Source organism: Pomacea canaliculata, linkage group LG6, assembly GCF_003073045.1.
Source record: "Pomacea canaliculata isolate SZHN2017 linkage group LG6, ASM307304v1, whole genome shotgun sequence".
NCBI classification, from domain to species: Eukaryota; Metazoa; Mollusca; class Gastropoda; order Architaenioglossa; family Ampullariidae; genus Pomacea; species Pomacea canaliculata.
The window spans coordinates 14895024-14918025 of record NC_037595.1 but is presented as its reverse complement, the minus strand read 5'-3'; the positions used below and the strand labels follow the sequence as shown (position 1 = coordinate 14918025).

At 40.6% G+C, this 23002-nt stretch overlaps 1 protein-coding gene across 1 annotated transcript; it reads left to right on the top strand.

Annotated features, from left to right (window-relative positions):
• The first annotated feature begins 39 nt into the window (after positions 1 to 39).
• On the top strand, positions 40 to 12211 carry LOC112565641 (dual specificity protein phosphatase 14-like). Its single transcript, XM_025241213.1, has 4 exons — positions 40 to 167; positions 770 to 856; positions 2106 to 2165; positions 6478 to 12211. Exons 2-4 carry the CDS (start codon positions 794 to 796, stop codon positions 7069 to 7071), a joined length of 717 nt encoding a protein of 238 aa, XP_025096998.1. The 5' UTR covers positions 40 to 167; positions 770 to 793; the 3' UTR covers positions 7072 to 12211.
• Positions 12212 to 23002: the final 10791 nt, after the last annotated feature.

Below are 23002 nucleotides of genomic sequence, written 5' to 3'. Positions count from 1 at the left end.
TTTCTACGTTCTTGAACCCGAGCGTTCACTTATGCCTCGACGGGTTTGTGCATCTAGTGCATAACATAAGAAAGACGACTTGAGTAGCCAAACGGTTTTAATTCGACTCTTCATCTGTGACCACCTCCGTGATCACCAAGCTTGTCGAGAACAAGTGTGGAAGCTGGGTAAGCGAAATGCCTTTGGAAAGGCTTGTGATGACCGTCTGTACTAATTCCCAGTAATTTAAGATAGCAGCAATAAGACTAGCTTGGCAGTTACAATAAACATGTTAAGGTAATTTTGAGCCGATGCTTGTCAATCTGTCACTGTTCAATTTCAGTTAATACCTGTATCATAAAACTATATTGTCGGCTCTTTCCTCTAATACTAGCATTTGTACACAAACCGTTGTTTTTGTTGTGGGTATGGTGGCCTGTGTGTAGTGTTGTGTTTGTTGTTAGGTCATTTTTTAATTTTGAGGAAGATGAATGATTGGAGATTTATGTGGTTGAGTTTATGAAGAGCAGTTGAGTGAAAAGAAATTGAGAATGCAGTATTTGACATTCAAGAAAGGCAGTGAATCAATTAATAATAATAAATTTAGAATCAAAAATTGTTTCTGAGTAAATGTGTCGAAATTCTTAAGATACACAACAGATGTGGCAGTTAAATATTGGTAAACAAAGTTTCTCAGAAATCATAAATGTCTTCATTCTTGACACCTCATTTATTTTTTATGTTGACAGTGCCGATTTAATTTTTTCATTCCCCACTTTTTTATATAAAGCACTTTGGATCCTGAGTTGGTTAAATGCAGGCAATTCAAAAGGATAAAGAAATTTGGGTTCTCCCCTCACCACCTATCGTGGCCGTGGTAAATTTTGCTAATGGCAATTTTTTAATTCTTTTTGACCCCAAATGCTGTGTTCCAGGTCTTCCTTTTTCTTTGCATGCTGTTTGACAGTTATGTTCTTTTTGAATGAGCACTAAGACCAAGAAGATCCAGCTAGAAGACCAGAATTATAATATAGTAGCTAGACACTCATTCTATGTCGACTATGTCTTTGCTGTTATGTATCAGCTATCTTTGTTTATATGTGCTAATGCAATTGTGAAAGTTCCAGTAGCTTCAAATGAGCATGTGGCATAAAAATAACTCATTATTTAATTTTTTGTTTCATTACACTTGAAGCCTTTGTTATCATTGTAGTCTTTAAAGGCCTATACAATTTTGAAGTGCAAGGGAAATAGTATGCTTGGCTTCAATGATAGATTCTGGCATACTGTATCATGACTTGTCAAAATTTCAGGTTGCAAATGAATCATTTACTAAAAGTTGCATCTAAAACTCAGCTTTAGGTCAGTTTATGAAGGCTTCCTTGTTTGCATACTCTGTTGTGAAAGAAAACAAACTGATTCTCATGTGAGATAGACTCCTGGGACAACTAAAGTGTCCAGCAAAGCTGGAGTAGTGCTAGTAGTTGAAATTATTGTGATACTGTAATGTAGTTAGCCGTTTTTCCAACTGGCCAGCACAACATTGATTTAGACCTTGCAATTTGCAAAAGCCATAGAAAGCTTGCAGTCCACAGAAAGACATACAAGTTCTACTGGCAGTTAAATCAATCTCAATGCTAGTGACACCAAAGGAAGTTCATTTAGTTTTTTGATAACATTCTACTATTCTTCACACAGAGATAGTGGAGCATTCTAGTTCATTGTTTCTTCTTATTGACTAGAGGTTTTCTTTAAAATAGTGATAGGGATCCTACCTACCCCTATTTGTATAAATGGCTACTTTCTTCAGGGACCATGGTTTTTTAATTTGCTTGTTTTAACCATGTTACACACAAAAATCAAAAAGATATTGTGATCAATATTTAAAACTTGTGCTCAATGTATTAATTTCCTGAGGGAAATTACATCTTGGCAATAAACAAATCTTGTAAAGACTACTATTAAAACATAAATCAGCATTAGCAGAAAACAGAAAGGGATGTAACAGCCATACTTGCTGATGCTAAAGCAGAATTTTCATTATTTACTGCATAGTATTTTCTTCACCTGAACTCATTATTAGGCAACTCTTTTCATGATGCCCGTTATCTTTCTTCTGGTTTCAGAGAGTTAAAGGCCTTGCTACACATTATCGTTGGTGGCATTTTCCAGTCGCTAAAGGGCAGGTGAGCATGTGGTGTGTTCAGATTATCTAGAGACCCAACACTAGTAAAGTCACAAAATTTTATTTTTAATCCCAGAAAAAAACATAAGAAAATTGAACTTTTATAAAGTATTGACTTCTATTTCAGTTGGTAAAGACTGTGAGCTTCATTTAGAGACCGTCTTTTTCATTCATAGTTCTTACCATAAGCCGGCATAGTACTCTTCCTTCCAAGCTTGGTAATTAGTTTAAGTTCATCTTTTTTGTAATTTCCATTTGTGTTCATACAACAATTAAACTAAGGTACATGAGCAAAACCAAGCCACACTATATATACAGAATCATGCAATGCACATTTGCATATTTGCTCCATTTTACATGTGCCATATACATGTATGTAGATATTTATACACATATTCCCACATGCACAAATTCAGGGCAGTCCGGTGCCATAACGGTTAACACCTGTCATCAATACAGTGAAGGTTGGCTGTCCAGACTTCAGCTCTGGTGTTGGGCACGTTCTTTCTCTGCAAGTGACATCTCTTTACAGGGCTGGCTGCCTTGCCATGATATAGCCTGGTTCGGTGTAAAACACCAATCCCCACCCCACCCCACATGCACATACAAACAAAATTAAGTATAAAGTACACACATGGATGCATATATACATATTTTTTATTTTTGCTTGTATTTTGTTTCTGCCCATAGCTGTTGCTGACAAGCTACAACACAGCATTCTTCTTCATTGACTTTATCACATTTGACTGTGATATAGTCTTAGATTAGTGTAAAACACCAATATCCCCTTCCCCTCGCATTTGACCTTTTTTGGATCATTGTCAATTGGCTTGATTGTTAATCCAGATAATGGTGCCCAGTCTATACTGAGAGTTTCATGTCAGTCTTAATGTATGGCATGCCTTAGTCTACCTGTTTCTCTCATGACAGCATATCTGAAACCACTTGGTTCTTTCATTTCTGAGTTGGCCTTGTTTAGCCACATGTAGATGTTGCACCACAATAAGACTAAGAGTTTTGTTTGTTTTCTTACCCTGTACTATTATTGCCACCAAAGCAGTATGCTGTTTAATCAGCTTAAACAAATATACCAAGAAGAAATGACAGTACCTAAAGATTGGCAGGTAGTGATGGTGGTGCCCATTGGGAAGAAAAAAAGAAGCAAGAAGAATCGGAGCATATACACAGGAGTTCCCTCCTTATGATCTGGGAACAGTGTACATGTTTCATGGTGTTATCTTACCTCAGCATCATACAGTTTGGGTTCAGAAAGAGTTAACTGGCTGAACTGATGCAACCTTTGCTTTCAAACAGCTTAGTAAACAGGCCATTGAATACCAACACAGATTTGCACCATTCAGAAAAAGCTTTTATTCACATCAACAGAACAAAGCACTGAAACATTCTAGAGTATCGTGATGAGAAGGGATCTATTGGGATGAGAAGAGCCTTGTACAGGGTTTGTGCAGTTTTGAAAATCTGGAAGAGTTTTGGAAAAATAGGAAGCCATTTTCCACAGCTGCTAAAGTTTTGGAATTCTGACATTTGACCAAAGTCTACAAAAGTTTTGGAGTTTTAGGATGGCAGCCCAGTGCATGAGCAGTTTCCTCAAATGAAAAATGAAATTATATTACTTAGAAAATAATTATAATCAAAATGAATTTGGTCACAATGTTAAAGGACTAGTGAGGTAATCATTTTTTCAATTAAATGGACCAGTTTTCCTATTATCTTTTATGTCTGTTTTTAAACAGTAAAATATGACAAATTTTCATTGGTTGGCCCCCCCACCCTTTTTTTTCTAGTCCTCAAGTGTGAAGTTGTTGAAATAGTGTTTCAAAGTGAAGTAGAAAGAGAGGTCACTTCTTGAAAATCAGCAGAGGTTTTAGGATGAGGTTTTTGCAGGAAATTGGAAAATTTTATAACACTTAAGCAGTAGGTTTTTTTAAAAAAAATAAAGTATTTCAAACTTAGCATGACATTATAATACCAATATGGATTAAAGCTGTGTAGTTTTCCTGAATGTTTTTCTCTGTGGAGTGGTAGAGTGGTGGTCTCTGTGACTTGAAATACCCCTACAGTCTCTGCCATCGTCCCCCCCCCCAACTCCCACCTTTCTCTCATCCTTATTCCATCATGCATCTGGCATTCTTGGTGTTTGTTCCTCATTAGAACTCATGATGAGCTTGTTTAGTTTAGAAAATTCTTTTATAATAGTAGTACAGAATTAGATCTGTTTAAAAAAAAACATGGTGTACACTTTTGCAATGTTACTGGATTTGTTGTAAGATTGCTTGTGCGCACTCTCTCATCTGTCTGGGAGTGTAAAGGATTTAAAAAAGAAACTGTGAACCTCTGACAAGGAGAAAATTTTTTATGTAGGGATAATTTTTAACCCTATATTGTACGTTTTAATACATTTGTGTTGTCATTTTCTCTTATTGTAGTGAAAATCAGTGTTAAAATCAAGTGCTTTCTGACATAGTTCTTACTAGTTTTACAAGTTCCCAAAATAGAGAGAAACAGGCAAATCGATACATAATCTAGCATTAATAGGGAGAAAAATAATGACAATCACTGAATGGATTTATTACTACTATTATTATAATCTATTTTCACATAGTGCATAGTATTTCAACCACATGACAGCTATAAGCAGCTAAGGAAATACATGAAAACTTAAGTGACCTTAAATAATGCCATCTTGTAAGATGACCATTAAGTTGTTTATGTATATAAGTATAGTTATAAAACCCTTTGACTTCTGAACTTTTGTTGGAATCTTGAAAAATTGGAATTTTGGAAAAATTGGAACCACTGTCAATGGTTGTTGAGGTTAAATTAAGTCAGGAAAATGTGTGAGTTTAGAAGAAGCCTGGAATTTTGTTTGGCTGCCTGTGTATGAGCCCTTCACGTATAGGGAAGCAGCAAATAGGGAGCGAAAAGATAATATGTCTTGCGAAAACTTTACTAGAGCAAAGAGTGCAGAATAGCAGGAGTCAGACAAAAGATGGAATGGAGAAAATACAAGATTTGACAGACAAGACGTCAAACAATCCCAGAGAAAGAGAACCGAGAAAGATGGCACGATTGTTGTAAGTCCAGACAACAATCTGATAAGTTTTTCTGTAGTATGGCACCGAATGGGTACCGTTAGCTCTCGTGGCAGTCATGGCGGGCACAGATCAGGTTGAAACACAGCCAAGCTCAGTGACGTCAAGTGTTTTTCAAGCAATTTTGATCGCTGACACAGCAAAGGAATGAGCTATTGACCTTCTACGAGCTTGGGGTAGAAAATGCATGCAGTCTGGCATTCCGCCAGGATAACACTCTCTCGCGCACCCACAAAGCAGGTAAGCTTTGCTCGCTTAGTTCGCGCTACCTGTGCTCGCAGCTTTTCAGCTATTCACAGCTCAACTGTCAGCCGCGGCTGTTCGACTGAACTGAATAGTCGGTCATGACATAATGGGATGCCTACCAAAAATAAAAATCACATTTGGAAAGATTTCCTTACCTAGGTTCGACTGTACTTTAGCCCTGTTTCTGTTTGTTGTTTATCATGATTAGATTGAGACTGTGAGACCAATTCATCTTTGGCTCCGTGCGCCTGTGTTAGTTTTCGGAATCAAGTTATATTCTTTTTCTCTCATTAGCCAAGTTTTCTCCAGTCTACTTCGGCGCCATATTTAGTGTTTTTATGTCTGCCTGTTACTCCTCTGTCACCAAACGCCCCTCTTATCACAGGATCTCAGTTCTTTTGGTGGACTGAAGTCAGCCTTGGTCGCCGTTTTTATGTCTTAGCTCGCTCTTTCTCTCTCATATTCTTATGAGTGAGTGAGAGAGAATTCTTTATTTAGTGTAGGTTCTCGCCTGTGATTGAAGGGAGGTAGACAAGTGACACGTGAAAAAAGTTACACTTTGTAATTTAATATAAAGAATTAACTAGGTATAGACCTGAACAAATAAAGGTAACCAATAGGAACAGCAAACAAAGGTAGAAAAAAAGTATCTACCAAGAGGGGCAGAGAGGTGGGAAAATATCAGAGAGAAGAGTTAGTGAACGAGCTTTCTTGAATCTGAAGAGAGAGTAGCGGAAGAAGAAAGAGAGGGGGTCATTGTTGTATGACAATAACTATGTTTTGCAGGTGAAGGAGGAGTGGGGGTTGTGGAAATGGTCAATATTGTATGGCAGTGATTGTGTATTGTGTGACAGTGAGAATGACAATAACTGTGTATTGCAGGTACAGGAGGAAGAGATGGCAGAATTGTATGACAATGACTGCGTATTGTATGACAATGACTGTGTATTGCAGGTGAAGGAGGAAGCACAACGCAAGTTCAAGATGGACCTGGCCAGTATGTTTTCACAGATAGCTCAGATCACGGATCACTTGTTTCTCAGCAGCGCGGCAGCTGTAAGGGGGGACAAGGTACGCAGCCTCGGCATCACCAACATCATCAACATCACGCTGGATATTCCCAACCTGCAGCTTCCTAATGTTGAATGTATACAGATCCACGTGGACGATACGCCGTCTGCGCACCTGGCGGTCTACTTTGATCGCTGCGCCGACAAGATCAATCAGGTGCAACGGTCTGGCGGACGCACGCTGGTGCACTGCGTAGCAGGTGTGAGTAGGTCAGCCAGCATCTGCCTGGCTTACTTAATGAAATACCATAACATGCCGCTGGATGAGGCTTACCGCTACGTCAAGCGCCGCCGCTCCATTATCCACCCCAACGTGGGCTTCTTTCGCCAACTCATTGACTACGAGAAGCGGCTTTTTGGGCGCAATACTGTTAAAATGGTACAGTCTTCCGTTGGTCCCATACCTGACATCTATAAAAAGGAGACGGAAAATATGGTGTGGCTACCAGGCAATCGCAGTCATCACTATGGTTATTAGATGGATTTGCAGACGTGCTAAACGGCAGTAGACTTTCACAAGGCCGTTGAGGGGAAGCGAGAGGAAGGGGACAGAAGGCGGTTTTTCCGGAGATGCTGTAACATTTGACTGCTGGCATACAATTTGTTTGGCGTGTGTGTGTGGTCCTTATTACAGTCTCCCCTGCTGAGATACGTATCTCTATAGAAATGCTGTTTTTGCTGTTAGGATTTTTACTATTCAAACTATTTTAACACATGTGATAAAATAACTTATTTCATTGGAATGTTAAAGAAACCAAATGATGTGATGAGCACAAGAAGACTGTGATATGTCGGCCTAAAAGTATTTATTGCAATATTTTGACATTGAATTTGAACCAAAGGGCAGTAGTACATTTCCAGTGAAATGATGGAAGCATACACGAGCAAAAGGCGGAAATGGGAAGTATTGCTTTGGTCTTGATAATCTCTGCCACTTCTGTCTTTGTTTTCCTTTAGGAAATGTGTACAGATGATCGCACGCGTGGCATCATTTTGCATATTACGTGTGCGTAGCAACTACAACTGAAAATAAGCATTAGTCCGGTGCCCGTACAAGTGAGGCCAAGATATTTTGTCTCTTTGTGAGACCCATATACATAGGATTCGCCAGCTCAACAATACTACACCAGAAAGGACTCAAAAGTTTAGTCATTTTGCAAGAATACAAAAACTCAGGACTACTACTTATAAAAGTAACACATTAAGCAGTAAATTTATGCAAAAATAATCATAAAAGACACATTTAACAGTAGATCTAAACAAAAACAATAACTGAAATAGTCCAAAAACCAGCTAAACCGATCCTCTCAGGTCAATAAGAAAACGACAGTTCATAATTTCACGAAGAAAGACAAAATTGACGGTAAGACCAGAGAGCACATCTAAACACAGCTGTTTCACATCGTGAAAACTATCACTTCGCCATAATTATTCACAAAAGAATGGATTGTAAGCCGGCATCTAATTCGTCAGTGTGTTCTTGTGATAGAAAAGGAGGATTGTCTCCTTATAGGTAGCGCTATCACTTCGTGTCTACGTGTTCTTCTGCCAAGCTGTTTGCATCTGTCGTGCTACGTTTTGCAATCGGACGCTTTTTTGTTGTTGGAAATTTGCAATGTATAGCTTCTAAACATTGAGGGCAATTGCTTGATGAAATATGGACAAGTTTTTAGACATTTCTTGTACTGACCATTTATTTCCACAATAAATAATTTTTTTTAACCGATATAAAATTTGCTAACCGTGGTACCCACTTTCATCCTAGTTGATTATTGCCTCAAACTCTACCAGCTGTGATAACTATGTTCAACTTGCAATCTATTGTTTGATGCCCAACGTCAGTGTACTGAAATACCAAAACGCTTGTCCTTTTGGTGTCCCTTCCCTGACTTGACAGGTTGAAAGCTGAGTGACGTGTTATGGATCTGGCCACAATTTGCCGGCGAGCAAAGAAGTCGAGAGTGATTGCGCTACCTTCAGGAATTCTTTCTTTTCACGAAACAAACACTTTAGCCTTTGTAGTAATAATAATAAGAAGAGAGATTCCACAGAGTGGCAGATTGTCCTTATTCTTATTTGCAGTGCTACGTTATAAACAAACAAGACCGGCGTAATTTACCTTTAATTTGTCAAAACAAGATAGAATTATTTTAACATATTGAGTTGTCCCCCCCCTCCTTTTTTTTTCGTCCGTCTGCCTTCATTTCCATTTACTCGAAGTCCTATGCACATCCCAACCGCCTGTTGACTAAGCTGATTCTGTTGGTCACGTGTCTGACGGCCAGTTTTTCGTCTGGCCTGCACTCGGGCTGTCGACGGCTAACGCAGCAGCGAGAGCAAAATGATGTCAATGCTTAGTGCCTTCATCATGTGTGAAATGCCCTTCTGTACCCGTCAGTTCTCATGGAACTGACCACATTTTGTATGTCCCCCTCTCCTGTCTGCTATCGTTCCCTTTTGCCCCTCAAAAAAAAAAAAAAAAAGGGAGGGCGTTGATCCGCCCTCCTCGCACATTTGCAGTTGCAGCACTTGCTTGAAATGGCATAACGTGGTCGCATGCAAATATTTTTCGTAAATTGGAGATGAACTAGTGTGCGTTATTTTTTTATTTTTTTTTTGGAAAAGATGCGAAATATTTAAGGGGATTACCTGAAAATAACATGGTACGTTTCATTTAAGCAGAACCACCTCTGGGAAAGAAAATCAACTTCATAAATTAAACACGAGAAATTGTTAATTGTAGAGCCAGAATGTCGTTTGTCTACTGCTTCATTCAGTTCGATGGGGATTTGTCTTGTTCGAATTCCCTTGTAATAACTTTGTTCATATTGTTCAATCTGCCTTAGAAAATAGATTTTACATGACGCTATAGAATTGCAGATTTTGGCATCGTACCGAACACAGTTCTTTGCTTTTAGTTTCTTTTTTACTATCTGTTGTTTCCGTCTCTCATGGCGGACAGACAGAAATCCCACTGTTAGACTGTACACTGTTGCCTGTTGTGTTGTGGGGGTAACATAATGAAAGCTACCCACGGCCTGGTTGACAGCCTTGTCACAGTTCTTAAAGTGAAGAGGCATTGGCAAATTTTCACTACAAGTTTCTCCACTTTCTTTGCAGCCTATACATTTAATACTGGTATTGGCCACATGACACCGCTCCGTGTCAACATCCTGATTTCAGGTGTTATAACTTTTCTGATTCATGTCATTAGTGTTGTCACACTCTTAATAAGTATAACTGGGTTTTCCCTAGTTCAAATACCGGCAGCTGCTCAACGTTTACGTTTTGGAGGACACGTCAGAATGGGGAAATGGACTCCTTCCTACTGGCGCCCGAGGGATCTTCTGTGACTTCTATATATTATATATACATATGTGTGTCCAGACTCATTTTTCCTGTCTCTATGTACAATTTCTGAAGGTCACCGATATCTCGGTCAATCCCGCACGACCTTTGTTAATCATTCCACAAACTCACCGCCAAGATATAACCAATTCTAGTACAGTCATCTGGTTATGTGGTCAGTTGAAGGTTGTTTATCCTGACAAGGGGTACAAGACCGGCTTCCCAGCAAGGCAATACTAAATGACCTTGGCCGCGCATGCTGAGAAGAATGCACGCGTTTGGGTTTTGAGGTTGTGCCTACTCTCTCCCTGTCACCCGTTAGTGTTCCACAGTCATCTTCCATCCCTTGTTTCCTCTCAATACAGCCAAACGGCAGGCCATGGTATTTTTTTTTTTTAATGAACTATTCTTTACGATCGAACTTTGAGGCTTTTATCTCAAATTTATTTTACATGCTCTATTTTCGTTTAATAAAACATTTGTATCGAGCATATCCCTACTTCATTCAACTGTACGGGTACAAAAGCAAAGCAAAATTCTGAAATATAGAAATATAATAATTAAAATAAAATACAGAGTAAACATAGCGAAGCATATCAACAAACAGACACGGAGACAAAAACAATGTAAAAGTGTAAGTGCGAAATCTGCAGTTAAGGCGAGTGGAGACAGGGTTGGAAGTTTTGTTTTTAACTTAAAAAATGGAATGGGAAGATAGCACAGTAACGAAAAGAGGTCAATGGTTATCAGTTGCCGGCCCGGAAAAAGTATCAATGAGCATCCGAGTAGTTACAGAGAGTAATGGAGTAGGACGCATGGTGTAACAAATCACACTTATTTCATGAGCTCAATTGACGCCGTTTACACTCAGTAAATCTAATTTAAAACCTTTTTCTCTATTCCACCAGTTTATGATTAAATTTTATAAATAAAAAGGAAAGTAATCACGATGACGGTAGCCTTTTTGCCGGTAAGAATGGATATTTGGTCGAACCCAGAGCAGCTCCAGACCATTGAAAACAGGCTTTGTGAAATATGTGTAAATACCTACGGCATGGCAATTTCAATGTTTATCAGAGTGCATGAATGCATGCAACGCTGAAAAATAATGATGATAATAATCATCACGATAATGATACGACGGTGGCAGTTTCGTAATGAGTCCATGGAGTAGGTATAACAAGCAGCAAAGATGTAATTAAGGCATTTATTTTCTGCTTCTGATGCTAACTCGAACTGCACTCTTTGGTTTTTGGCAGCCTGGGAGAAAGGAATTACTGTAGCAAGCTTGGGTAATATCAACAATGAGATATGGTTTGATACCAGATGAGGAGGGGGAATGACAGTTTTCACTTCCGGTGTGTGACATAGGACTTGAGTTAACGACGATGGCTTCAGTTTTATCGTTAATTTCAATATACTTTTCCTCATCCTATACTTCACTCCATTCAGGATAGCATGTGTGCACATGTACGACCGTTTGCAACTGCATCGTTGTACGATGTTGAACACCTCCCTTGAGCTTAACATGATGTATCGTTCCTTCCTTCCCTGTCCATCAGTTTCTCTTCTTTCCTTAGACTTCTTGTTCTGCTAAACATACTTGACAGCTTAAAAGCTAAAGTAATATTTTAAAAAAAGTCAAAGCTGGGCGAAGAGGCGATAGAGATTAGCAGACTGCTTGCACAAAAGAGAACTGCTTCTTTAACATCTCAGTGGCGTAGGAAGATGCTCATCTTTGGAAAGGGGTGAGGCGAGGACTGCACTGCTTACACCCACTGTTATCTTCATATTGTTGCTCATCGCCAAAAGGCGTCATACGTTTTCGTTATACTCGCGGAAATAATGTGCATAGTCCTTTTTTTTGTGATACGATCCGGAATAGGCTTTGCTGTGTGTGTTAACTGCCAAGAGCTTTCACTTTCGCCTCAGCAGTATTAACACGTTACTTTTGGAACCAAGTCCATTGATTGTTAGAGATTTTAAAATGTGTGACCGAACTTATGTTAATTGTATTTAGATATTTGCGCAGCTGTTTTTATTTGCAAAATCATGGAAACAGTCCTACTAGTCGTTTTTGTATGATTTACTGGTATTTTGAAAATAAGGCAAAAAGTAAACCATTTTTCTTCTATCAGTACTTTGGAAAAGAAGTAAAGTTTGTGAAAGATACCACCACACAACTTGTAGCGGTCCACGTGAGAAATTGCGTTGGTGCTACACGAACTACTTTGTCTGCTGTGTGAGCAAATATAATTTTTACACAGGTACTTTGCTTGTTGCTTCTTTCTTGAAAGAATGTAGAGCGCCTTAACCCACCGACAAAGACGGGCGCAATGTGTTAACATGAAGTCGCACGAGAATACACTTATCAGTAGGTATGAAATGCGTCTTACAAATTCATTCACCATCACAACTACTCACTACTTAATCTCGTACCCAGAATTGCTGCTGCTGCTGATGAGCGTCTGCTATGTTTCAATAAATGTTGTCGTCTGTTCGATTGGAAGATTCCACATGCAGTTTTTGTGGCATAATAATTATGTGAAAATTATAAACAATACATTTTTTTAAATAACCATCGAAATGCACTAGCTTTATTTTGAGGCTGCTGAGTATAAACAGATTACTGACTCGACATGCCACCTTAACGCTTAACCATTACGATAAGACGACTCGACCACTGTCTAGACGGTAGAAATTATTTTGCAAAATACCACAGTAACGAGTACATTGTGTGTTAAAATATAATTTTATAAATGAAATATTCAATACATGTTAATCGATGAACATGGAAAACGTCTCTAACGGCATTTCTTTTTAATGGTGGACTTGAAATGTGCTTTCGATCTTTGCGATCATTTCAATAACTAACTCGTAATACCAGTTAGTTGAAATCCAAACCACTGAAACAATTCGTCGTCGTTTCATTACAGGGTTTTTTGTTTGAATACGAGTTCTTCTCTGAAGATGTTCTCATACCGTGGTCATCTCTTTCAAAACCGTTTTAGCAAGTTAAGAACAGCTCAGGGTTATTTTAAATTAAGAAGAGTAAATCGTTCTAAAACGCCCGTTCAACGCTTCAAATAGTTAGAACAATTTTATTTAACAAATTTCTACTTCTGAAAACAAGTTTTAAAGTTTGAACATATGAAACTGAGACCCTAATCTGCTGCATTCCACGAGAGCATTGATGTCATCAGACAACAGCATTACAAATGTATGTGTGCATTCAGTGAGTGTGTATTCCAAACCGAAGAAGGATATCGATATCGTTCACATATAAACTATTTGTATCCCACGTATCGAAACTATACAAGCATTAAGACACATACGTAGCAAGCAGTCGCTAAATGGTAATCCACCAGACTCTTCATGTAAGGGCATAATAAACCCTGTCAAAAAATCCACAGATCAACGAAGGTCAATAGGAAAACAGGGTTAGGATGTCTAATGGTCAAAAGAGCCGAAGCCATCGACATGCAGCAAACACGAACAAAACGAAGTCCACTAAACATTATTGGCTGGGTGGTTTATATACTTTTATAAATTCCACAGCCTTGTCACAACCAAACCGTTCCTTGGATGATTTTGAACGTATAATAGTATCAATTATTTGAACATTATCAGAAATAGACCTGCATGGACATAGCAACTGACAATCACTTTCAGAAAAATACTCTCCCCATTGTCTCGGCAAGATTAGCCACTAGCAGGTAGAGCAGTTTGTCACCTGCACGCATCTGAGGATTCGAATGACTGAATCGAGACGTTGATGATGCGGTCTTGTTAGCCCATAAGAGCGAGCTTTCCAGCCCGGAGCACACGCGACACAAGGGCTCCTTGGAATTGGAAAATATCCTAGTCTGGCGACTGGCAGCTAACATTTTTTAAGTAGCACGGGTTGCTTTTGTAGTGAGGACCAAATGATATGTGTGATACAGGACCAGAGGGCAGTTGAGCGATGCCGTGACACGAAGCGTCTTCGAAACAAGCGTAAGGGGCATAACCACTGAACTAACGGTTGCCTCTAGAAAGTGCAGTCCCTTGGATTTTTGTTATCGAGGTCATCTGCACTCTGTAAGATTTGAAATTGTGTTGCCTGATACAGAAACCGTAGACAAAGTGTTTTTAAGTTCAAATTAAAGTTCGCGTTTTCAGTATCTCGAGATGTTGGGGTCATAGCAGGCTACGGAAGCCCTTTTAAAGTGCCTTTACCTTCGTAAGTGACCGAACAAAACTCTAAGACAACTCCAGCTGTAAGACAGTCGGATTTACCGGACTTGAGTGCCAGTCAATCTCCAGTCAGGCTTTTCATGTGTGTGTTTGTGCTCGCGTGTGCTCATGTAAAAGCTGGACTCTCCTCAACTAACATACATCAAAGTTCTTCCAACCATGAATCCAGAACTGTAGAGAAAAAGATTTCAAACTTTCTATTCAGCACATGACAATATCCTAATATAAAGCTTGATAACCATATCCTACTTGCAACTGATTAGCGTTATAAAATTTTAACCTTTTACTTACTGAATTTAAGTTGTCTTAAACACAATAATATTACTTAGTAATACTAAACCAAAAACTTCTGGAAATCTTCACAAGGTACGTTGCTATTAACAGTGTGTCCTGCTTGTCTACTTGGTGCTTGTAATCACTGAGACGGAAAGATGGTCGATTACCCTGCATTGTTCTGCTCTGGGGGTGCTTTCAGAATTGGGGTCATAACACTGATGAACAGTCAAAGGTAGACATAAAAGTGATACTTGCAGCTCAAGAATTTTCTGGAATTCACCACGAAAGCATGCATAGGTTATCGTGGCGAGAAACGGATACTTGCTGCGAAGAGCTCCATGCGTGCGTGTTCCCGTGTCCAGCCCCTTTCGTCGTGCGTGTGAGCGCCTGGTCGCTGCCGCCTTCTCCCAGCAAAAGTGACTAGAGGCACGACAGCGCCGTCTGCTGCCCAACCCTGGTGGTCCGCTTGTGTTTCCTGCCTGCTGTTCACGGTCACTTCGCACGGTTTGAGGCCATTGTTGAACGTCACGTGATGTCAGCGGTGTAACAGCCGTGTTATCGAGGGTCACATCTATCCTCGTCATGCGATCTCACGAAGGAAGACAGCCGGGACGGTTCCTCTCGCGATCTAGAGCTGGCAGGACCTTCACATCACCATGATGTTTCGACAGCGAGTTTAGGTCGAGACCCTTTTGCAGGAAAGGTTAGCTTTCATTGTAGAATATGGTCCCCTGTAGTCACAGCAGCTAACACTGTATCGGCCAAGTAATATTGGCGCTAAAAACCTTTACGACGTGGCTGCTGGTGCTTGACGGCGGTGAGGTGGAACACAATTGCTGGTGCCACGGTGACACTCTGGGGTCCCTAGTTCACTCGCGGGCAGTATGCCAAGGATGATCATCGTGCCGCTTTGCCAACTGTAGTCCACGCCCTCTGCTGCCCCGAGGCCGTCACGCGAGGTGATGCTCTTTGTCTGTAGTGCAAGTAGAGCTCCGGATAAGGTGAGGTTTCAGGCCCACAGCGTCGTGGGAGAGTGACAGAAGTCGATAAAAACCTGACGGTTGAGAATATGGCTGTATGAAAGGACCTCGTTTTTGCACGTACTTAAAGTAATAATCTCAAATATGTGAGAAAAAAGAAAGATGTGCATGAAAAGTAAACTGTTTTCACAATGAAACGTCTTTCTCGTTGTTTTCTCAACAATTTTTGAGTTCTTTACCCTTCCTAAATTCATAACAGTAATAATTGAACATATTGCCAATCTTTCTTTATCGCTTATATAGATCATTAGTCGATTCGATGATCGGACGATTCTACCACCTCATGAGACCAGACTCCCCCTCCACCACTTTGCTGTCTCGGGTGTAGAAGTACAATAGAATTCTGCAGACTTGAAGACATGTGAGTTTGTCCAAGCAACTCGTCAGGGTCATCTGCTGACATCCTTCAGCTCTGTATGTCGACCTCCACTCGTCATCTCTCTCTTTGAGAGTAGCATTTCGTTTTACTTTATGACTTTCCAGCAGCATTTACACTAAGCATTATTTGCTTCAAAAGTCTTTCTTGAACCAAGGAGTATCAGTTTGATTCGATATTATCATCTATCTACTTTAAAGAAAAACGCCAAAGCTGGAGTTTCTTGCTGTCACAAATTTATTGTTGTAACTACTTGAAAAAAAAAACCCAGTCAAAACCTGAATGTCCGATGTAATCATTATAGCTTCAGTCTTTGAACACGTAACATATATTCTTCATGCTGTCTTTTGAAAGAGAACCATGATGATATATTTCTTCATAAACCACAAAATTCTTAGTTTTGTCAGGAATCTTCCATAGACTGTAAGAGACCACTAATCAAAACGATTGTGAAGTGTTTTTTTGTGAAATGTGAAAACTATTTCCAAATGGACGTTTTACGCTAAACCGTACATTGATGAAAATGTGCATAAGGAGAATTTTCATAGTTTTTACCCAAACAGTTAATCAGTGGTGTAGGAAGATGCTCAGCATTTCTCTTTTTGGGGGGAGAGGGGGACAACTCCATGCTGAGAGTGAGCGACGCTCACATTCTTTTCTCCTCAGTATTTTCTCTTTTGAGGGGGTGGGATGCTCCCCTTGCCCCCCCCCCTGGTTCCTAAACCACTGAGTTTTGAAAAAAAAAAACCTGTCCTGGTCTATCCTGCCGTCTACCTTAGCATCCTTGGAAAGTGTCAGTCAAAGCATTTTCGGTTTTGAGTTGCTTCCCATATACTTTAAGCGGATTTCTTATCCGGAAGCAAGTCCGCTGCACATACAGGCCAACTAGCAGGTCGGAGATTATCTGTTCTTACGTGAGTTTTGGCTTTTGAAACGTGTCAAGGTTACGGTGCGGTGGCAGAGACCAGTCGTAAAATGTAACTACCCGAAAAATCTCGTGTAGCGAGATGCAGTAAAATATAAAGTACTCGGTCGATCTGGCATGGCATCTTCGCTGGCGAGGGCATCGAATGTTGGCCTACGACTATTAATGGTTGCCGGCGAAAACGATGCGATTACAAGGCGAGCCATGGTGGGAAGCAGGTAGCCCTATCGTGGCGGGGAGAAGCGAGTCCTATCAGGTGCTGGCTTCCTGGCGCAGCGTGAGCCCAGTGACAGACAGCCGGGTGAACTGCGATAAGTCAGATCGGATGAGCTTTCACCGGCCACGGCGACTTGTTCTATCCGTGCTTCATAGGACATTTTTTTGTGTGTGTTTGATGTAGTGCGGGCATGATAAGACAACATCTGAGGCAAGGTATCGGAACTGTTTACAAAGCAATGGAGTGTTGAGCAGGGTGTTTATGATTAGACATGGTTTTTTTTCCTGTCAAACGTGATTATTACTATTACTTCCTTTCTAGCCAGAATCTTGCTAGCGTCGCCAAAGTCCTAAATATACAGCGTTTCTCCAAAAATGTATTCGCACTTTGAATAATCATAAAGCCAGCGTGTATCACATTTCATTTTTTAAAATGTAATAGAATCTACAGTTATTATTTATTTTGTAGACGCCTATTTTCAAACCGATGTCCGTTCAGTTCAGACAGTGCTGATAAGGCGAAGCGATGGAGTAGCAAACATCAAGAAATTTTGACTTCACCTGCTATTTCAGATTCCAGAAGCATTTGAAGAGGAATTTCCTTTGTTTAAAGCAAGTCTGGTTGTCGTTATTAATTTCAACTGGAAGAAACATCAACTGAGCTGTCAGCAGTTAAAATGTGCAGAAAGTTGTGGGTGGGGGACACCATGTATTGACAAACGTTTTTAATAGTGAACTGCTTCAAACCAAGTAAAAACCGCGAAGATCGTGATGGAAGGAAGACAGTACTGATGGCCGTCACTTCAGATATGAAAGTCACTCTAAGAGTCGTTGATTCTTTGTATTACATCGAATATTTGTATATCCAAAGTAAGGCCCTGTTAGCATTATCAACCACTTCTAAAGTCAGTTTTGACCTCGCGTGGTAGGGGAAAACCTCGTCTCATTTAAAGTCTCACCCCGGTTAACCCCAGATACGAACTCCCAAAATAGGACAGCTGTTGTCTCGTTCACGGAGTACAAGCCTTTGAACTGTGGTTCTCACATGGGTTTCCGAAAAATATCAAGACCTCATTTCTCGCCGATGGTTGCATCATCAGTGACATTATTCCACGTGTGCTTTTCCCCAGAATTGATAATGCATTTTTTGTTAACTTTGACCTTAATGAGAAGTTTGACTCAATTTTGCACATTCTAACCCAAGAAAGGAATCTGACTTCTGGTTATTTCAGTTGTTCGGCACAAAAGTGAGTCCTCTTTTTTGAGGACAAAGAGAAAGATTAGAAAATGTATCGCGAAATTCGTGATCCCAAGAACAAAACCTAAAAGCCTGACATCGCCATTTCGCACAAAAGAGGATCAAACTCTGTTAGGGTAGGTAGTCTTAGTCGTAGTCTTCACGAGGCAAACGTACCCGTATTTATTTTGTCTTTGATCTCTCTCTGTACCTGGCTTGTTGTCTTAATAGAGTCTTGTACTGAGCTCTGCTCAACCATTTGGGGTAAAACAATTCATTGTGGTAGTTTAACCTGAATTACTTTCCATATTATTTTGCCTCCTGTAAGATACACTGTCATCCTATCTGATCCATACATTACGTTTCGAGTTTCAAGACAAAAGTATAGGCGAGAAATTGAAGAAAGCTCTGACCACAGAAGGCATAAATCACTTATTTCTATCAATTAATTTGATTTTTTTGTGTTATTTTACTGTGTACATCAGACCGTTTTAACCATAAAACAGCAGGCTATTTAACTATGTAACGGAAGGCTGTTTATCAATATAACAACCGCCTATTTAAGTTCCACTTCCTTATTCTTCGGTCCTTTCATCATCACTCTCTTGGTTTCCCTCTTGTCTGCTACTTTCATTTCTTATATTTTCTTTCAAACTGAGCTTTAATTTCTTTTTCTTTTCTCCGGTAGTGCAGTCCCGCCACGTGGTTTCAGAGGAAAAGACTTCGTTTGTGGAAAAGTTCCCCACTAGGTTGCTACCATGGGATCTTGTAAGTCAGTTGGAAACATACTCATAGGCCACAGAAGTAGCGCTCTCTTTCGACAGGAAATGGCCTGGCAATGGCGATAACCTAGGTGATTAGCTGGAAGAGCGAGTGGCGTTTGAAAGGTGAAAAGGGCGAGTGAAGTCTTGTCAGCGATGCAACGACACCCCCGCCACCATCCTGCTCCCTCCCAGCCGCTGGCGCACGTGACTATTTGGCGCACTGCTGCACCACTCGCGTCGCTCGCTTGGTTTCGCTTTTCATCGTCCTTCATTTGCAGCCAACCACAAAAAATATCTTCCTTCAGATAGAGCGGGCTAAAGGCCAACAGACGGGCAGGAAAGTAACCTTGGGGAGCATAATCAATGTGCTGTGTCTTATCGTGCCGGTTAATCAAGCGTTATCCATCTGAGTCACTCGCAGTCAACGACCCTTTCCTCAGCTTCGTGGTCATCATGTCCACGACGGTACACTAAATATCTCCAGTCCTTATAAATGACTTCAGGAGAATGCCTGGAGCATTACCTGTTTATCCATGAAATATTAAGATTTGGTTAGAAATTCAGCAAATTCTTTTCAGAAAGAAAACAAGGAGAGAACGTTGGAGCCGAGATGTTTGTCGTTTGATGTTAGTGTACTAGTAACAGGGTATCTTAGTAACAGGGTATCTGAGTTGTTAGTCTTCTTATGTAAATGCACTAGTAACAAGACCAGTGGAAACGGGAGCACAGGAAACAGGAACATCTGGCGAAATAAGAAATCAAAACAAGGGTATCTCTTGCCAAGCCCCAAGCATGATTTAAAAGAATTTTTAGCAAGTGAATGCGATTTAGTTATTTAATTTGCCCACGTCTGTCAAACAGAAAATCTACACTTTGACCTTTTAGTCCAGACTAGGAAAACACATTTTTCTCGTCTTCGAAACGTCAGTCTTTCCCTTTACCACCACCACCACAACCACCACCACCACCACGACGACCACCACCACCACCCATTTGTTCACCCTGATCTGCACTGCCTTCTGTTACAGACATTAAGATGCCTTTTCTAAAGGAGTGCAAGGGATAATTACCTGCATGTCTGTAAATGACTTTGTAATTTTTAACAAATCTCCAAACATTTCCAACCACATTCAATCTTTAATCCACTAACCCAGGTGCTATTAAAATGTATTTCCTGTTTCCTTTTATCACTGACTTTAACTGACTTGTCGAGGGTGGATTGCGCGTGAGTGGCAATAGCATCTCGCCTCTTGGCTCCGCCCTTCTATCGATACTATAAGGTGACTGGCCCCGCCTCATCCATCGATACCAGTACGTCACAGGCCCCGCCTCCCCCACGCGGTGGTGCTGCATGTCGGCGTCCGGCATCAAGCAGCGGCAGCTATTTTCCAGGTCGTCAGTGCTGACAAGAGGGAGGAGAAGTCAGCAGAAAATGAGATGTGATTATGGCTGAAACAGCGGTCTCCTATCAGGAGCGCCTTCATCAGGCGGCAAAAACACGTGAACAATACCCCGGGTGTGCGGCACTCTCTCTCTCTGGAGAGGAGCTGCATGTAGCTGCTTGTGACGAGGCATGGGGCCGCCAAGCACAATAGCTTTTGTGGCGGCGCTATTACAAAGGGCGGCTTTAGTAAGTGCGGCAGTTGCCTTTATCCTAGAAACTCCTCCCATAACTGCCTTTTCTTTCTCTTCTCTCACCCCCACCTCCCCTCCTCCTACCTCAGCCCGTACGGACGTGAGCGCGTCTGATTGTGTACTTGTCTGCTTGTTTTGGTTTACGGTATGTGTGTGTGTCACTTGGGGAGGGGGTGAAGATTGAGTGGGTATGATACAGACGGGAGTGTAGCACCTGCTTACAGTTCTTTATTGGTCTCCGAAATACCCCTCCCCTCCCACAAAAAAACAACCCCAAACCACATAGTTTTAAACCACCATAACTGCAGCTAAGGTAAAATTATTATTATTCTGTGCAATTTGTGAATAATTTTGAGGAGGTTAAGGTATAATTATAATCAGCACGTTTCGACTTTGTTTTGAGCCAGTTGTGTGAAATTACTCGTATAAGTGCAGAGAGCAGACAGAAGCTGTTTTGATCCTCACAGAAAAGTTTGAGCTACAGGTATAGAGTTAATGCTGTTCCTAGCTTGTGTTGTCTTTCCAGATTTTCTGACATTAGTTGTGTACAACAGGCGATCCTGAAGCAAGACAATGTTCAGTTGCATCCATCCTCATTCAACAGCACAGTTCCTCTTCAGCCGGCACAGCTGTGAGCACCTTGATGCACGCACTCTCACAGACCATGTACGAAGGTCGCTTTCTCTGATGAAAGAGTCTAAGGGGATCTGGCTGGACAAAGCAGGTGCTGGAATATTTTCTCAACCTTCAAAAGAAAAGAAAAAAACCGGCACCGGCTGACATCACACTCGCTCAACCCTCACTCTCATTCTGTAAAGAATGTGCTGGAAGTTCGACATTGAGTGCACACGACTGGATGCTGGAGACTTCACTCCTCTGTCTAGATACCTTTCAACTTTTTGATGGTTATTCTAGACCAACGGATAAAGGTGTTTAATAAGTAAGTCACCAGTTTACTGTCTGTAATACGTCACACACTACTTTCACTCTACAGTACATCACACGTGTACTCTCCTCTGTACTATGTCCTTTTGATTGTTCGGTCCTCTGTCATTTTAGTTACAGGGTAAAATTATATCCTGGGAAAAAAAAGTTTAGCGATAGTTAAAGGGCACAGCAGTCGTGAAATTACTTCCGGTCAGTAAACTCGTCAAATTTTCGATACAATCACCATGGAGACATACCTTTTTCTATTGAAGTTACTGCTCATTTTCAAATATTTCTGTGAACGCATTTTCACGAAAATATCCGCGCATATGTTTCTTTTAGGCAGATGAAAAATGGCGCAGATCAACTGTTGTGTTAAAAATAAGTTTAGTTTCATTGACAAGGGTTATTCCGTGTTATAGTGAGCATGAGCTGTCACCCTTGGATGCAGGAATGGGAGGAATGATAGTTATGTAAGAGTGAGTGAGCGAAGTGTTCTCATGAGTCCCGGCTATTTTTAGTGAATTGAGTTATTGATACCCAAATAAGACATCGAAGGGTGTTGCGGAGACTTGCTGTGTGATAAGAATGAATGTAAGTAATTACTTGCTTGTAATTACTTGTTCTTTTACCACCCCTAATTATACTATGGTAACTGCAGGTGAAAGAAAGTGTAAAATTTAATTAGGAATGTAAGACTGTAAACAATGCATTTTTGTGTAAGAAAGAGTTTATCTGCCTTTAAAGAGATCGACTACTCATTAAATCATGAGAATTGCAGGAATTACGCAGTGGGGAGAGGAGAGCACCCTGTTTACGGATCACAACTTCCAAGACAACCCGAATGTTTGCAACCCTATAGCAGACGAGACTGCATCTGCAGAAGAATAACGACTGTTTCAACAATCAGCCGTTGTTGTAGTGGCCACACTAACTGGCGGGAACATGGAGGGCTTGGAGTCGTCTCCCCGAGTGGCAGCGCCTGGGCACCTGCGTCGGTTGTGGAATGAAAGAACACGTGAGACACATGAATGTGACATGTGCTGAGTGTGACCGTGACAACTCGGTACAAATAAAATTGAGTTTATGTCCAAATATTTAAAGTATATAGTTTCTAGCAATAGATAAGCGTGACGTATTTCATAACTGCCCAATTTCTTAGTTTCTGTGCAAACCGTTTCTTCGATAGAGTTAGGGTTAGTAATAATAAAGTGGCTACTGCACGGAAAAATTACAAAGATATCTGTGTATATCACGATAGCTCTGTTAGTTCTATTCGGACAGGAACTGTGAACAGAGGCATAAAGCTAACAGCACACATATAATCTGAATGCGGACTTTTTTTTCCCTTGTTGTAGTCACTAATCGCCAGGAATGGTTATGGATCCAAATACAGATAAGCAACAAACGATTTTTTATATCATGCATT

Bases quoted from the DNA above. Each gene is read 5' to 3' on its own strand.
- LOC112565641 (XM_025241213.1), top strand. From the start codon at position 794: ATGCAGGCAATTCAAAAGGATAAAGAAATTTGGGTTCTCCCCTCACCA. The intron at 857-2,105 runs GTAAATTTTGCT...TTCTGGTTTCAG, and splicing joins CACCACCTATCGTGGCCGTG to AGAGTTAAAGGCCTTGCTAC. The intron at 2,166-6,477 runs GTGAGCATGTGG...TGTGTATTGCAG, and splicing joins TTCCAGTCGCTAAAGGGCAG to GTGAAGGAGGAAGCACAACG.